At 40.3% G+C, this 18,511-nt stretch overlaps 1 protein-coding gene across 1 annotated transcript in view; it reads right to left on the bottom strand.

The window, feature by feature from the left end:
- LOC124712360 (coiled-coil domain-containing protein 96-like) overlaps positions 1–18,511 on the bottom strand; it is a 198,696-nt gene that overhangs the window by 71,399 nt on the left and 108,786 nt on the right. Inside the window, exon 6 of the mRNA XM_047242654.1 lies at positions 7,993–8,094. Coding sequence (XP_047098610.1) covers positions 7,993–8,094 — 102 coding nt within the window. The remainder of the gene's footprint in view (positions 1–7,992; positions 8,095–18,511) is intronic.

Here is an 18,511-nt window from a genome sequence, read left to right as displayed (position 1 = left end):
AATCTGAAATGCTATCAACACCACTAGGACGAAACTCAAGTGATTGGAAAATTGTGAAAAATATGGAAAAATACATAAAATTGTGAAAAATTTGGAAAAATGAGAGTATTTACACATGTGCCTCGGTGTGATGTCTGCTGTTGTCTCGAATGACGACAAATGTAATTTACCGAGCGATGTGGCGCAGTGGTTAGCACACTGGACTCACATCCAGGAGGACGACGGTTCAAACTCGCGTCCGACCATCCTGACTTAGGTTTTCTGTGATTTCCCTAAATCGCTTCATGCAAATGCCGGAATAGTTCCTTTGAAGGGACACGGCCGACTTCGTTCCCCATCCTTCCCTAATCCTATGAGAACCGATGACCTCACTGTTTGATATCCTTCCACAAATCAACTAACCAACCTAAATTTAATTTGTTACTAACAAATACCCACACAATAGACCCCAAATGAGATGACATAACGTAATTACAATAGGATTAATTTGTTATTAACAGAGAGTCTCACTCTTTCCTCTCTCTGTACTGCACAGTTACAGAATGAACCCATTCACTCAAATGCTGCTGTTATAAAAGCACGAAGAGGGGGTGGTGCTCGAATCTTATCGGTTCAGGAGCGGAAAGGAAGGGAGGGGGAGAGGGGTAAGGGGAGGGGTGGAGATGACCTTGATCAGTTCCCTGAGTGGGAGGATAATGATGTGTGTACTTGAATACATTGGTATGTTACCCATGTGTTACCTGGCTCTAGATGAGTAACATAATCTCCCCCTGTCATTATCAGAAGAATAAATGGGATATAACAGGTTGTAAATAGATTGCAAATAGAACCTGCACAGATAACCTACTTTTGTGGACCAGACTCCTGAAGTATCCGTGGTGTAGTTCGTTAGTTGATACAACATGGGAAGCTACATGTGCATGGAGTCGACGAAACTGATGGGTCACGAAGAACAGTGATTTCAATGTAAGACATTGACTGTTTTGTCCGACATTTTGTTTGCTAACGTTTTTTAATGTTTGTATTGGTAAGTATCTTGCATACTTAACCTGAAAATGAGAAATAGAGTCTCGAAACACAACGTTTAACATGCTGTTTATCATTAATCCTACGTGATCGAGGATCCTCGCGACGACATCCTTTTATATAACATTTTCGGTATACTTTCATAACGTCATGCTATCAAAGATTGTATCCCTGTCTGTATTGATCGTATCAGTGCACTTATAGGAACGCAAACAATTTAGCGCATTTCTCTGCAGCCATTCAACATTGAGAGATCGCTTCAACCCACCACGAAGAGTGCAGCCACCTCCTCAAATGGCTCTGAGCACTATGGGACTCAACTGCTGAGGTCATTAGTCCCCTAGAACTTAGAACTAGCCCGCATCTCGTGGTCGTGCGGTAGTGTTCTCGCTTCCCACGCCCGGGTTCCCGGGTTCGATTCCCGGCGGGGTCAGGGATTTTCTCTGCCTCGTGATGGCTGGGTGTTGTGTTATGTCTTTAGGTTAGTTAGGTTTAAGTAGTTCTAAGTTCTAGGGGACTGATGACCATAGATGTTAAGTCCCATAGTGCTCAGAGCCATTTGAACCATTTTTTAGAACTAGTTAAACCTAACTAACCTAAGGACATCACACACATCCATGCCCGAGGCAGGATTCGAACCTGCGACCGTAGCAGTCTCGCGGTTCCAGACTGCAGCGCCAGAACCGCGCGGCCACTTCGGCCGGCAGCCACCTTCTCAGTTGAAGTTCTTTTTGCACATTCTAATTTCTACTTCTCCTTTAATAACTGAATCTCAACACGTAAAAGCGTGGGATAAATTTTTAGTTTTATAAAACATTGCTCCATCTTTGTTTGAGAGACTGTATTCAGCAAGCGCTGATTTCCCAAGTTTTCGACTTTTAGTGTGCCATTGGTGTACTGTAGACCGGTCGGTACGGGTATGGACAGAATGACCGATGTACTTGGTACCACACGTATTACAAATCTTATTAAATGTCAGTGACTCCGGCATCGAGACTATCCTTAATCAATGTGGAGTTCGAGATATATCATTAGCACTCTCCAAGAAACGAATACGCGAAAATGTTGAACACTCACGTGACGATTTACCTACCGTGCTTCTTTCTTTCTGAGGTGTTACTTCTTGTAAAATAGACGTTATCCTGGGTGGAAGAGGCATGATACCCATTTTCCGACCACCCAATAAGATGAAGGAGAGGTTGCGCTCGCGTAAGGAATGATTCAGTGCTTTCGAACCAAAGTTATATGTCTCACGAAACTGTTCAATGATGCAAACGGAAATAATATAAAAAGAAAATTCCTACGTAAAATTAGTTCATCCTGTCAGTGTTGGTGAGAGGCGACTTATAATGACAGAGGTAGCTTCAGCGAATGCGCCATACTGCTCGCTACTTCCAGCCATTCAGATTCACACTGACGAAATACCTTTTTGGTGTCACGGAGCTCCTACAGATGTTGAATGTAGCTGCCTCTACAACCTGAATGTTGTATCCCGTCATCAGCTATGATACACATAATTCACTCAGCTTTGTATAACTCATTCGTATGATGCAGGATGAAGCAACACCCTACAGCAATTCAGTCCAGATACAAACAGTATTTTTAGTCCGAAATTCTGTCGTTTGGACTGTGTAATATATTCACTCATGAACCTCATGTAGGCCATCATTTAATAAAATGGTGACTGTTAAACATATCTCGCTGCACCTAGTACAGGGTGACACAGCTGCTCCTACTGTTGTTCTTTTACGCAACCCACAACTCTGCATCTGGCCTTCAAAAAACACCAGCTGGATTTTCATATTCTCTCGCTTGCTAAGTGCAAGAAAAATGAACAGGATTTTATCGAAGAAATTTACTGCAGTTAAATTTTGTGATGAGATTCGTTCTCGCTAAAGGCCACGGTTTTAGAGTTATTCAAGAAAATCGTGCAAAGATGACCTTCAAATGCACTTCCACCACGACACTCGTCCCTCACCAGCCAGAATTTGCAGTATGTTGTTCATGGTACTGCTCCTGCCTCTGTAGAAAAATATCCGACTACACCAACTAATCCCATTATTCCATGGTTGTTGATCTCTGTCGACTGAGCTATTACACGTTCGGCATAGTCGGCTATTTTGGGAAGTGCGGTGTTAAAAACGAGGCATGGCGGGTGGTGCTTTACTATAGATTTCTATCCTGAAATTTATGTCGGCACAGAGAAACACGCTCCAAACAATGACCTATAATCCGTAAGCAATGGAATTAAATGCAAAGTGTTATTTGACTAGACTCACTGATCGGAGTACGTAAAATCTCTCTCTAATTATCAAATTAATGAAATATTTTCCCCAAGAACATGGCATCTCAAAAACAATGAGTTCAGGGCATTATTTGCTTCAATTATGGACCGTGTTAAGGATCACAAAAATGTTTTCTTTTTCAGTCAAAGACAAGATTAGCTAGTAATAAATACATTGATTGATAAGTTTAACTAGCATCACTGAGTAATATTAATTAGGTTTGGCGAAGTAGAGGAAGGATTTCTGCGAATTTCCACCTGATGAAATGAATGGATAACGGAATCTAACAATACGAAAGTAAAAATGGTTTGGGATTGTGGTCCCCTAGCCGGCAGCGGTGGCCGAGCGGTTCTAGGTGGTTCAGTCCGGAACCGCGCGCCTGCTACGGTCGCAGGTTCGAATCCTGCCTCGGGCATGGGTGTGTGTGATGTCCTTAGGTTAGTCAGGTTTAAGTAGTTCTAAGTTCTAGAGGACTGATGACCGCAGATGTTAAGTCCCATAGTGCTCAGAGCCATTTTTTTTGTGGTCCCCTAAACTTGCAAGTATTGTGTTAAAAATGGTTCAACTTCATATGTGAACAAACTCCTGCGTGAAATTAGTCTGCCTAAGCTGAAAGGATCTCACCTGCACCCAACACCCGCTGGAAGACAGGTGATACAACGTGCAGTGCATTGTCTCGGAAGTTATCTCGAACGGACAGCAGGCTGCTGCGGAACTTGCCCAAGTAGGCTCCCGTAGCCGGCGTCTTTGTTCGACAGCTCTACTGGCCATTGTCCTTTTTGTACGACGACCACGGACGGAGTCATTACTCTCCGGTTCCCACGGCCGTAGTGTCATTATTGCACACCACATGCATCCTTTCCGTTTGCCCCGTAAAATATCTACATCATTCCGCGTGGAGCAATTAGAAAGATACGTCAGAACACCAACGCGAGGGTTGTTCCGCATCTCTGTACCAATCGCACGAGTTCTAGAATCAGTAAGTCCCCCCCTCCCCCATACAGTTCTGAAGCATCGCTTCTAACACGGCATAGCGAGTACACAATCGCAGTCCGTCCTGTCTGTATCTTTTTCAGAGGGACTTTGTCTATTCGGGAGTGAAGGCGATGCCACTGGGGACGTATTGTCCAGCAGATTGTCATAAATACCCCCCGCCCCTCCCCACACACACCTATAAAGAAAACCTGTCGCTCACTCCCAGACGTACTCAGATGGTCACCGAAGTTCTGCGTACATTAGTACCAAAGTGAGTAAGTGATGCTGACCACTGACATTGCCATGAGCTGCTGAATTTTAGGTGGATATTACTGTAGTGCCAGATGAAGTATCCAATCATCCACCGAGGACTTCGTCTCCAGTGCTAGTTGCGGACCCCTTACAGGCGACCTGGCATCTTCAGACCACTGGGTCTCTCTCTGAGTGACAACCTCTTGCTGATAGCCACTTCCCTAGCTGCTCCATGTTTGAATCTGCGCTGGGAGTGGGCCGGTCTCACTATCGCTGTACACCGGTAACTGACGGCTTCCATCGTTGTTGATCACCACCTTCAGCTTCAAGCCTACTGGATGTTACTGTTTTAACACTGCCTGTCCTTGAAACTTTTCTGGCAGATTAAAACTGTGTGCTGGACCGAGACTCGAACCCGGGACCTTTGCCTTTCGCGGGCAACTGCCCTAACATCTGAGCTACCCAAGCACGACTCACGCCCCGTCCTCACAGCTTTACTTCTGTCAGTACCTCGTCTCCTACCGTTTCCTAGCTTATGGTGAGAAGTAGTCTTAACCAATATCAGAACATCCTAGCATGTGTCCAAACTACGTGAAATGTTGCGGCGTTCCCGTCTGTACTGCTGTGCAATTCATGTGGCACAACAATGCCGCGGGTTGCCTACATGCCACGCAACCTCACTGTACCAGAAAACATTTTTGCAGCAGTTCCACTAGGCGGCCCTAGCAGCGCAACCAGGTGTAGCGAACCGTGGACGATCACACATCAAAAAAAGTTTTGCATCACCCCAGTTCCCAGAACTCCTGAAGATGGACGTTGACTGTAGATGTTGTATCAAAGAGACAGTTCTTTTGACTCTCCAGAGATGTCACTAAACCCGCCCAAAGATGTAAACAACCATGCATGAGCAGCGCCTATTAGACGGAGGGTGTCCGATAGCCAATCAGTTCCAGTCATTCCACCAGGAAGGAGGGACACGGAAAGTGTTGTCTGTAGTTCAACCATGCCTAGACTGTCAGTAGTGCAGTTCAATCACGTCCGCATTGTAACTTTGTGCCAGGAAGGGCTCTCAATAAGGGTATTGTCCAGGTTTGTCGGAGTAAACCAAACCGATAATGTTCGGACATGGAGGGGATACAGAGAGACAGGAACTGTCGACGACATCCCTCGCTCAGTCCGCCCAAGGGCTACTACTGCAGTGGATGATCACTACCTACGGACTATGGCTCGGAAGAACCCTGATAGCAACGCCACCATGTTGAATAATGCTTTTCGTGCAGCCATAGGACGTCGTGTTACGACTCAAACTATGCCCAGTAGGCTGCATGACGCGCAACTTCACTCCCGACGTCCATGTCGGGGCCATCTTTGCACGCTCGACACCATGCAGCGCGGTACGGTTGGGCCCAACAACATGCCGAATGGACCGCTCAGGATTGGCATCACGTTCTCTTCACCGATGAGTGTCGCATATGCCTTCAACCAGACAATCGTTGGAGACGTGTTTTGAGGCAACCCGGTCAGGCTGAACGCCTTAGACACAATGTCCAGCGAGTGCAGCAAGGTGGAGGTTCCCTGCTGTTTTGGGATGGGGCCGACGTACGCCACTGGTGGTCATGGAAGGCACCTTAACGGCTGTATGATACGTGAATGCCATCCCCTGACCGATAGTGCAACCATACCGGCAGCATATTAGCGAGGCATTCGTCTTCATGGACGACAATTTGCGCCCCCATCGTACACATCTTGTGAATGACTTCCTTCAGGATAACGACATCCCTCGACTAGAGTGGCCAGCATGACTTCCTTCAGGATAACGACATCCCTCGACTACAGTGGCCAGCATGTTCCCCGGATATGAACCCTATCAAACGTGCCTGGGATAGATTGAAAAAGGGTGTTTATGGGCGACATGACCCACCAACCACTCTCAGGGATCTACGCCGAATCGCCATTGAGGAGTGGGACAATCTAGACAAACAGTGCCTTGATGAACTTGTGGATATTATGCCACGACGAATACAGACATGCATCAATGCAAGAGGACGTGCTACTGGGTATTAGAGATTCCGGTGTGTAGAGCAGTCTGGACCATCACCATTTTTTTCCCAATAAATTGTATTTTTGTAAAATTAGTGATTTTAGTGATGCCTATGGCGGATTCTTTAGCGGCAACGAGGTTTATTTAAGACTTACGTGTGCGCCGATAGCACTTGTTAGGAACTTGTGAGTGCCTTCGTCGAGCAAATACTTCGTGTGGTCCGTGGCTGAAACCTCGGGTATGACTTCACAGGTTCTGCTCACCCTGTAACACGTGCAGCACGCTTTTCAAGCCATGACGGACAGGGTGGCCGCATTGTCTACTGCGACGCCAGAGGTTTACAGTCGTCTCTCCCGGATTGTGGGGCAACTACACTGTGCGGGTGTAGCAACAGATCTTGGGTTCACAGCATCTCTGGTAATAAGCAGCAGCACGCATTATTGTTAGCTTATGCCAGGTCTGAGTTGTATGAGCCGGTAAAACACCTGAACCCGGATGCTGAACCTCACAGCCTCCATTAAGACCAGAACAAGCTCAGTTCATGGCCTTATTTTGACTCCCAGGTGCACGTCCCCGCAGCCCACAATATTTTTTGAGCTGTCACAAATTCGTTAGACAATCTTACAGGCAATGGACTGCCCAGTTGCAGGGCCTCTCGCGGGACTGTCATTTTGTGTGCCAGAATCCGTCCCGCCAAAGGTCTTATGCGGCCGCCTCAGTGAGAGAGATGATACTGGTGCTCTTCCCGGGTGACATACTCCGGATGGACTTCTTAAAATTGAAGGATCCCTGTCTAGATTCATGTTTGCCACTCATCGGAGCTTTTGAGCAGTTGTTGCTTTCGGTGGCAGCACTCAGTGAGCGTGATACTGTTACTTTTGATGTGGTCTATGGAATAAAACATGATATCATTAAATGAATGAAAAACGAGACAGCACCCTGCAGGGATGTGTCATGTTGATACTTACTGTGAACCAGCATGTATCGTTATTATGCGAACTGCGGACTCCTGGGTGTTTTTACATTTTTCAGGTACCAGAATCGTACTTTAAATAGCTTGAAGGGCAATCAGCGACTCGGAGCGGACCAGTAGTTTTGCTGCACAGTTACAGCCCTTGTAGGGAGGGTCGTGAAGCTACTATTATCACCATGAAGCACGATACTTACCCACAACCGTTTTGGAACTTGTCCATTTCCACACACGCATTAGACCTTAATGGATATCTCTTCCGAGCTTCATCGTGGACGTTTCATGTCATTAAACAGTGTTAACAGGAATACACGCTGTGAAATTCCGAATGAAGCAGGGGTAAAGTACAGGAAGCGGAAGGTTGTTCAACTTACACAGAAACCACACACAGCTGGTAGTTAATGCGCAGCTTACTTACGTGGCGTGCCTCGACCGATCCTTACCTCTCCAGCTTCCATCAGTTCTTTCTCAAGAGTTTCAGCGATCGCGACTGGGTCTCCTGCAACCTGTGGTTCTGAACGCGACGACGCGGACGCGGACGCTGCCTGCACAAGAGACATTCATGTACCACATTAGTGCTCGAAAGATAAGCTTAATCAAAAATAAAATCACTTTTCGTAGCTCGGGTGTAGGGAGACTAGAGAAACAGATTGAAATGATTCAGCTGGCAGCCTCTACGAGCAGCGTTTGATATCAAACTTCTTGGCAGATTAAAGCTGTGTGCCGGACAGAGACTCGAATTCGGGACCTTTGCCTTTCGCGGCAAGTGCTCTACCATATGAGCTACCCAAGCACGACTCTCGCCCCGTCCTCACAGCTTTACTTCTACCAGTACCGCGTGTCCTACGTTCCAGTCCTTTCTTTCAGGAGCGCTAGTTCTGCAACGTTCGCAAGAGAGCTTCTGTAAACCAGAATGAGATTTTCGCTCTGCAGCGGAGTGTGCGCTGATGTGAAACTTCCTGGCAGATTAAAACCGTGTGCCCGACCGAGACTCGAACTCGGGACCTTTGCCTTTCGCGGGCAAGTGCTCTACCAACTGAGCTACCGAAGCACGACTCACGCCCGGTACTCACAGCTTTACTTCTGCCAGTACCTCGTCTCCTACCTTCCAAACTTTACAGAAGCTCTCCTGCGAACCTTGCAGAACTAGCACTCCTGAAAGAAAGGATATTGCGGAGACATGGCTTAGCCACAGCCTGGGGGATGTTTCCAGAATGAGATTTTCACTCTGCAGCGGAGTGTGCGCTGATATGAAACTTCCTGGCAGATTAAAACTGCGTGCCCGACCGAGACACGAACTCGGGACCTTTGCCTTTCGCGGGCAAGTGCTCTACCAACTGAGCTACCGAAGCACGACTCACGCCCGGTACTCACAGCTTTACTTCTGCCAGTACCTCGTCTCCTACCTTCCAAACTTTACAGAAGCTCTCCTGCGAACCTTGCAGAACTAGCACTCCTGAAAGAAAGGATATTGCGGAGACATGGCTTAGCCACAGCCTGGGGGATGTTTCCAGAATGAGATTTTCACTCTGCAGCGGAGTGTGCGCTGATATGAAACTTCCTGGCAGATTAAAACTGCGTGCCCGACCGAGACACGAACTCGGGACCTTTGCCTTTCGCGGGCAAGTGCTCTACCAACTGAGCTACCGAAGCACGACTCACGCCCGGTACTCACAGCTTTACTTCTGCCAGTACCTCGTCTCCTACCTTCCAAACTTTACAGAAGCTCTCCTGCGAATTTGTCATAAATTTCGCAGGAGAGCTTCTGTAAAGTTTGGAAGGTAGGAGACGAGGTACTGGCAGAAGTAAAGCTGTGAGTACCGGGCGTGAGTCGTGCTTCGGTAGCTCAGTTGGTAGAGCACTTGCCCGCGAAAGGCAAAGGTCCCGAGTTCGAGTCTCGGTCGGGCACACAGTTTTAATCTGGCAGGAAGTTTCAGCTTCTGTAAAGTTTGGAAGGTAGGAGACGAGGCACTTGCAGAAGTAAAGCTGTGAGGACAGGCGTGAGTCGTGCTTGAGTAGCTCAGATGGTAGAGCATTTGCCCGCAAAAGGTAAATGTACCGAAATCGAGTCTCGGTCCGGCACACAGTTTTAATCTGCCAAGAAGTTTCATATCAGCGCACACTCCACTGCAGAGTGAAAATCTCATTCCAGCGTTTAATATCATTCACCCTGTGAGCCCACCAGCACTTGGTGAGACATAGAACGGTAAATCCAAGAGAAACAAAAAGCGTGTAGCGAGTTTCTAAATATTGCAAAATTTCCAGTGTATACCAGAAGTGAGTGAGTATAATCATTGTTTGGAGGGGTTTTTCTACTCCGATCGTATTTGAACTAGGAATGTGGACTGACAACTTCTCCTTCATCCCGGACCAGCGGCCATTTGCATAGCCATTCGAACATCTGTCTAACTGTAGCTACGTTACATTATATTAGGCAAGGTTTGAACGATGAACCAGAGGTAGCACCGAGGAAAATTGTGCGAATCGATTAATTCCCTTTGTGAAAGGTTTATTTGGGATGAAATCAATGCTCAACTAATGCCACCATTTGTATGAGCACAGTTCGGATTTTAAGTGCAAAAATTTGTAAAAAATACTTTTTCTGGGAGTTCTTTGAAGAGTATCACTTCCATACTTTAAAATTGTTCCAATGCGTTCAAACTTTGCTCGAAGGTAGATAAATGGATACGGTCAAAATGTATTTCTTTCATCCAATAATCTTTATCCGTTGTCGACATACGATACTTTACATTCGAACTAAATGCAGCAAGTAAAATTCATTGTAATGTGAACGAAATGCGCGGAAACGGTTTAAAGTGAATGACGTAAACAGATAATGCATTCATACAATAAAACTGAAAACTCGCTTTCAAAAATATAGATGCATTCGGAAAGGGATTAGGAAAACCATTTCAAATGGGTGAGCCAAAACATTATGACCACCTGTTTAACAGAGTGATGGTCCACTTTTCAAATAGAAAACAGCAGCTCTTCTGATTGGCAAGGATTCTACAAGTCCTTGGTAGGTCTCCGGAAGTGTGTGACACTATATCCACCGCTCAGATCAGGAAATTCCCGTAAATTACGGGCCGGTGGTTTGCGTGTGCACAGCTGACGCCCGATATGTGTTCCAACAGATACAGATCAGGGACATTTGCTGGCCAAGAACTCGATGTGAGTACACTATGATGCTCCTCAAACCATTGCAGTACGATTATGACCTTGTGATACGGACAGTTATCCTGCAAGCATATGTCATTGCCGTAGGGGGAGACATCAAACATGAAGCGATCCAAGTGGTTCTTGAGAATGTTCACATAGTTCACTGCTATTATGATGCCTTCGGTCACCACCACAGATCCCGTGGGAACCCAACTCAGTGTACCCCATAGCAAAATTATTCTGCCCCACACCAGTCTGCGTCTGTAGCATATTTCGTACAGCCATTCGCCTGGATGACGGCATGTGAGGACAAAACCATCAACCTGATGCAACAAGTAATGTGGTTCATCTGATTAGGCTACCCGTGATCCATGGTGAAAGCTGAGTGATGCTGTGTCCACCACAGTCGTAATAGATGATGTCGTTGGGTCAACACGGGAACTACCAGGGGCCGTTGCTGCGGGGCTCCATGTTCAACAATGGCCTTTGAACAGCATGCTCCGGAACATGTGTGCCTGCAACAACGTTGGTATTCTGTCGTCAGATCTGACATAGATCGCTGCCTAGCCTGGATTGCACAGTGGGTGATCTTCCAACCTCTACGTTTTGTGATGACACGTGGTCGTCCAACACCACACGGCCTACTCGTTATTTCAACTGTCTTAGCCATCACTAGGACAACAAAGGAGAATTGTTTGACACGCTTGTATGCTAATGAAGCTGCAAAGTGTTCGCCTTCAAGGGAAGGACAGCGTTAGTTTTCACTTCTAATCTCACTGGACAAAAGATTTTGACTTCCTCTCTGAAACAGCCACTAGCAGGCAGATCGACAATCAGTGAAGAAGTCTCAAGATAACTTCTCCCCCGTAGTTTTACCCATACATTGATTGTGTAGCCTGTAGATCCTTAACTACTTAATTAATGTTAACATGAATTATTTGTGAAATATAATTTTCAAAATTAAAATAACATTTATTTAATTAATTTGATTTAAAATAAAATTAATTTAATTCAGTTTTGAGATAAGGGTGTGCAATGAAAACAAGTAACTGTACTCAATGTACCAACTTACTACTATTATATAAAAATCCACACAAGTTTTGAGTGCACTAGAATTCATTTAAAAAAAATTAGTTTGAGACCCTAGACTGAAAGAAATAAAATTGTATTAATTTTTATCATCTCTAATAATAACTACTAAGAAAATCTGGGAGCAAATTCGTTAACGATTTTCTCAAGCTGCCACATACTGAAAAGAAATCAGGAAGTATATATTTAAAAATCTGAAAAAAATTTAAGCCAAAAATTCAAGATCAAAAAATTCATTTTTTTTAAGTTTCTTCATTCCTTTATATCTCAGTCTAATATTCCCTCCTTCAGAAAATTAAAAATCTCAGTGACCACTTAATTTGAAACATCTGTCTGGCAAACTAATTTTAAATTCATTATTCAGTTCCAAACATATTTTCTCTCCATATCTAGTAATCAAATATTCATACCTAGTAATGATACATAAAACATTTAACTTTAGCTCATTAATTTGTTAAACAGATTATTATTGTTAGTGCTGTTGAGTTTCTTCATCAAGGTTTACTTTTATGCAAAACAAAAATTTATTTAAAAAACTTAAAATCCATCTAATACTGTACAATTATTTTCTAGAACTATTCGTTTATCACAGTGAAACGAGAATTTTTTTGCAACTGTCCTGTTTATGAAATTTTTAGCATTTACAAATCTAGTTATTTGGTTGCACTCTAATTACATCTTTTCTTTCATTTCATTCTCAGTTTATCTTATCATAGGTTCACCATTCAGCTTTTGAACATTCTTACAGCTTAAAGTGAAGCACTCTATTTTCATCTCTGCAGTTTCATAATTTTTCTCAAAATAGTAACTTTTAAGTCCACTTAATCTGTAATCCACTTATTTCTTAATACATCAGTCAGTTCACCTGGCATACAACCTGTTTCCACAGGATTTTCTCCATTATCAATATATATTATACTGTCTGTATCAAAATATACAACAGCTTTTCCTAGCTTACCTGTTGTTGTTGTTGTTGTGGTCTTCAGTCCTGAGACTGGTTTGATGCAGCTCGCCATGCTACTCTACCCTGAGCAAGCTTCTTCATCTTCCAGTACCTACTACAATCTACATCCTTTTGAATCTGCTTAGTGTATTCATCTCTTGGTCTGCCACTACGATTTTTACCCTCCACGCTGCCCTCCAATACTAAATTGGTGATCCCTTGATGCCTCAGAACATGTCCTACCAACCGATCCCTTCTTCTAGTCACGTTGTGCCACAAACTTCTCTTCTCCCCAATCCTATTCAATACCTCCTCATTAGTTATATGATCTACCCATCTAATCTTCAGCATTCTTCTGTAGCACCAAATTTCGAAAGCTTCTATTCTCTTCTTGTCCAAACTAGTTATCGTCTATGTTTCACTTCCATACATGGCTACGCTCCATACAAATACTTTCAGAAACGACATCCTGACACTTAAATCTATACTCAATGTTAACAAATTTCTCTTCGTCAGAAACGCTTTCCTTGCCATTGCCAGTCTACATTTTATATCCTCTCTACTTCGACCATCATCAGTTATTTTGCTCCCCAGATAGCAAAACTCCTTTACTACTTTAAGTGTCTCATTTCCTACTCTAATTCCTTCAGCATCACCCAACTTAATTCGACTACATTCCATTATCCTCGTTTTACCTAGCTTATCTAACAAATCATGCAATCTGAGTGTTGCATTTAATGTCATCAATGATGTTACAAAAAATATTTGCAGCTGTATTATTTTCCACAAATAATCCTTGAATCTGTACTTCATCTGAACCATATTGTCATTAATACAATTTATGTCTATATTATCTAATCGCTCATTCACTAGTGTCTCACAGAAGAGATTGTCCAAATTTCTTCCATAACTAGTTCACACATATCTTAGAAACAGCTAAGTTTACATTTATTCTATCTAGATTTGTGTCAATTCCTGTCTTTGTCTTTTACATATTTAATATACATCTTTTTACTGTCAAACTTATGGGGGCTGCTTACCAGTTTTATTTTCATAAAATCTTTCACGTAATTTTTAAATAACATGTTGCTTTTATTTAAAAAATTCCATACTTCATACATATACAAAATTTTATATCCTTTTTCTATAGCTTTATTTACTTCATCAGTTGTCCAAGTTCCAAAAGTTCCAATTAAACATCCTCCACCATAATTGTGATGACATTTATTTATTCTTTTGTCCCACACATTTTCACATAAAGGAAGCAAAAGTTCTTCATTTTTATCAGTTTTTATTCATATAGGTAAAACATGATGATACAGTCGTCTAGGTGCTATAACTTGACAGTTTATAAACCAATAACATGTATTAGAATAACACCTCAGATCATATATTTATGTTGGATAATCTACAGGATAGTAATCATAACTGTACAGCCAGACAGATACTACAATTTCTCAATATATTTCATTTAGTTCTTAATTTTATTGCATTTGTATGGCCACAATAAAAAAATGTCTTGGATTCAGTGGTTCAGCAACTTCAAGTAACTGTTTTAACTTCCTAAGTTTTTTATACACTGTTGGATTAATCCAGTTACTTTCCCACATCACTACTAAATTATATCTCAAAATCGCATTTCTACACTTCTTGTTAATATCTTTTGATCGTTTCAGTTTAAAAATTTTTTGCAGCCATTTCAAAAACAGCCATGGTATCGATAAATAATATTGGCTTCTTTATCAGAACTGTCTACTTTGCTCCAGCGATATATACTTCACCTCCAGTAAGACCATGTTGAATATTTTTACTGTCAAATTATTTTTGTTCTTTATCCAACATAGCAGTTGTTCTATTAGGTAAATGTTTAGATATATGTAGAACCATACAAACTCCAGCAATTGTTAAATAAAGGAATGGATCTACATTAGCTATTTCTAGGAATTATTTTCTTACTCCTAAACAACCTTTTCTTAATATATCTACATTTCAAATACAGTATCCATTAATTTATTTCTTTATACTGAATTCATAATTTTCTTTAACTTTTTGACTACGTGACATTGTATTTCTTTTATTCTTTGAAATCAAATGTTTCTGAAAATCTACTACGTTTTCCTTGCATAAAATCATTGCTATTTATAATTTTTAAATGTAATTGTGTTACCTCCAATAACATTAATTTAGTCATAAGTAGGTAATAAGCTTTGTTGTATTTTCAACAAAGTAGTTCAGAATGAATTGTGACTCATAGCCTTTAACATAATAAACTATAATTGTATAACCATTATCTTTATTAGATGTCATTCACCTTGAGAATTCAACATTTGTTTTAAATTTGTTAACAGTATCATCATTAAAATTGTGAACTATCAAGAGGTTTGGACTATATTTATCTGATTGTTGTTGAGCTTCATGATCAAATCACATGTCTCTTTCAGTATAGCTAGAAGGAATCCTTTTTTACAATACTTAAACATTTTCCTGTAATTATGTTAGCGCATTTCGAACATTAAAACATTCAGTGATTTTTATATTCTCCACTCAGTAATTTTTGTATTCTCCATTTTGCTATAGATCTGAGAACCTTTGACAATATATTCTTCACTAAGTTTTCATAGATATATATCTCGTTCTTGTGTTTTGTACTGTATGTAGCATTTGTGATTTTTAATTTCTACTTCTAGATCACAGTTTCTACATCTTTCAAAGTCGCATTTATATTCTTTAGATCTCAAAAAAGTCCCTTTATATTGTTCACATATGTAAGCTATATCAAAAACGTCTTGGTGATTGCTTACACATTCTTCATTAGAACAGTATCTCTTACAGTTTTACATCATAGCTTATTTTCCACAGTTTTGTGTTCTGTACCACTGCATTTCATACGTATTTTTCTTTCTGTTTTTCATTTATTTTCATTCTTATTGTTATACGTTTCGTCACATTTACAGCAGAAGATCATAAGAATGCTGACATACTGTTAATTATATCAAAATGGTTGTGATATCAGTTTAGGGATATATTTATTGCTCTCTCAGGACCATGACAGATGACTGAATTGAAATTTTCAGCACATACTACACTTATTTGAAAATTCAATAGTTGCTTAACCTATATTATCGTATGGTGTTAATTATTCTTTGTTATAGTCACCTAATTGGTTGTATAACATCCCAATTAACTCTATTGTAAATTGAATTTACCTCCTTCTCTAATTTTCTTAATTTTTCATCATTACTCTGCCTTAGACAAAAAAATCTGTGTGGTATATTAATGCAGCAATTATCGCTGTAGGACAACAAAGATTAACACTATTATTGATTCTCATAATGCATCTTTGAGTCTCTTTATCATCAGCTAAATTTGATATTTTATTACCCTCGCTACATCTAGGAATTTCTCTCATTTGAATACTAAATGTAATATTTAGTATATCAGTAGACCCACCACATTTTAATTTATCTCTGATTTTATTACACAAAACTTGAACAGATTGTTTAGTATTATTTAGTGGTTTATATCCTGTAGAAACTATATAACAAAATTTTAGATTTGCTGTTGTGATATTCAACTTATCTCCTTTTCTGAAGTTAGTTGTTTTTAGGTATTTGTGTTATAGAAGTAAGTGTTTCTGTTATATAATCTCCTTTCATACTAACTGTATCGACTTTACTACTATTAGGATGCTTAAAGACAATTTTATAGTAAAGAGACCAAGTTTTAAATTTTTCATTAAATTTAGATTTTTGTGTCTTTAATCTCAAATAAACCATTTTTATATTGTTTGTTCTCTTTTTATTGCTCAAATAGTTTACTACAGAATGGGTAAATTTGATTGAGTCTCACTGTTTTTTGTGTCTTGGTTGTCTAGTTTTTTATCAAAAACATTCACATTAAAACTGTAAAAATTATTTGTATTAGGCATACGTTTTTGTCTTCTTTTGGTTTTTGGGATAATTCTTGATGAAACGGAAAATCTTCTAAAATAATTCAAGTAATTAATTCAGATTCTTCAGCCTCTAATACCAACATTTTTAGCTCTAATTTTGATTTCAACTACTCTTGTGTTATTGAGAGTCCAAGTAGGAACAGGTAAATTATGTGATATAATTATATTAATTAATTCATTTCTACTCAGTCAGTTGTAATTAGTAAGATAATTTTTTCTACAAGAATCATAAAGTTGGCAATCGTGAGTTGCCCAATTTTACACTTCTGTTTAACAAAAAAATTTATAAAGAAATCTTAAAATGTGTTTTCTTATTTTTAACATTTTCTTCAGTACATTACTTACACGAATATTGGTCTTCAGATTAAGATTTTGAGGAAAAACAACGTAAATCATTAATTACTTGAAAACCAACAATTTCTTTTAGTGTGTTGTCGGTCTGTCTGTTGTTCATCATTTATCATTGATTTGTGGATGTTCTTCACTTAGAATTCATTTTAAATGATTTTTATAATATTATATAGAAACATTTTTCCACTCACACAATGAATTTGTTTATATCTATACCTACATCTACATACATACTCCGCAATCCACCATACGGTGCGTGGCGGAGGGTACCTCATACCACAATTAGCATCTTCTATCCCTGTTCCACTCCCAAACAGAACGAGGGAAAAGTGACTGCCTACATGCCTCTGTACAAGCCCTAATCTCTATTATCTTATCTTTGTGGTCTTTCTGCGAAATGTAAGTTGGCAGCAGGAAACTTGTACTACAGTCAGCTTCAAATGATGGTTCTCTCCTTTCTTGTAGACACTCCCACCCAAGTTCCTGAAGCATTTCTGTAACACTCGTATGATGATCAAACCTACCAGTAACAAATCTAGCATTTTCTTTGCTTCAAAATACTCTTTTGTGATAATCATTTATACATTGTCTGCACATTGCTCTGTAACCATCTCTTCTGTACTTCTCTGAAGTAAAGTTGTCAATTGACTTCCCCATTTTGCAGTATTTATACAGTTTATTTTATTAGGAAGAATTACAATTTTATAGCTTTTGCAATGTATCTTTTAATATATTTATTGCCTCAGGTACTAATGCTGATTGTTTGATGTGATGAATGACAAATAAAGATAAATCAGCTGTACCAGCTCAATCTACTTTTTGTGTGAATTCATTACATTCATAGAAAGAATACACTAGAAAAATTACAACAATCCATTAATGTACTGAAACACAGAATTTACTCCTGTAAGCAATCCACATAACCGTCAGTTTATGGTGCCACACATTTTATTTTTGAAACTACTTTCACCATCTCTGCTTGCATAAAATCATTAAAGAAGTATATATGTTTTACTTGGCTATTTGTTTACTACACCTTTTAATTTAAAATCTTGATATATCCCGCATAAGATAGTGGTATTGAACATCCTGGGATAAACTGTAATAAATTCTCATTTATCATATATATGAAATTGTCATCAAATAATGCAAGTTCACCACTTGATCATTGATACATTTCATCTATCTTATGGTAAAAATGTTAACCAATCAGTTATTAATTGTGATTTATATCATAACCCATTCCACACCCACGTCTGACATAAAACCTTATTTAATACCATTCACAAATAATATGATCGAATCTTTTAATCTGATATATATTCAACTGGTTCAGACGATACTACTGGATTTCTTTTTTGGAATCAATGGCGGAGTTGTTGTCAATGTCTTTGTAGTTTAGAAGCTTTGACTAACATTTGTATCTTGAGATAATTCTAAAAGTGAAAAATTATAGCATGGATAT

Source organism: Schistocerca piceifrons, chromosome 8, assembly GCF_021461385.2.
Source record: "Schistocerca piceifrons isolate TAMUIC-IGC-003096 chromosome 8, iqSchPice1.1, whole genome shotgun sequence".
Taxonomy (NCBI): Eukaryota; Metazoa; Arthropoda; class Insecta; order Orthoptera; family Acrididae; genus Schistocerca; species Schistocerca piceifrons.
The sequence above is the reverse complement of the archived record's forward strand: the minus strand, read 5'-3'. Positions and strand labels throughout refer to the sequence as shown.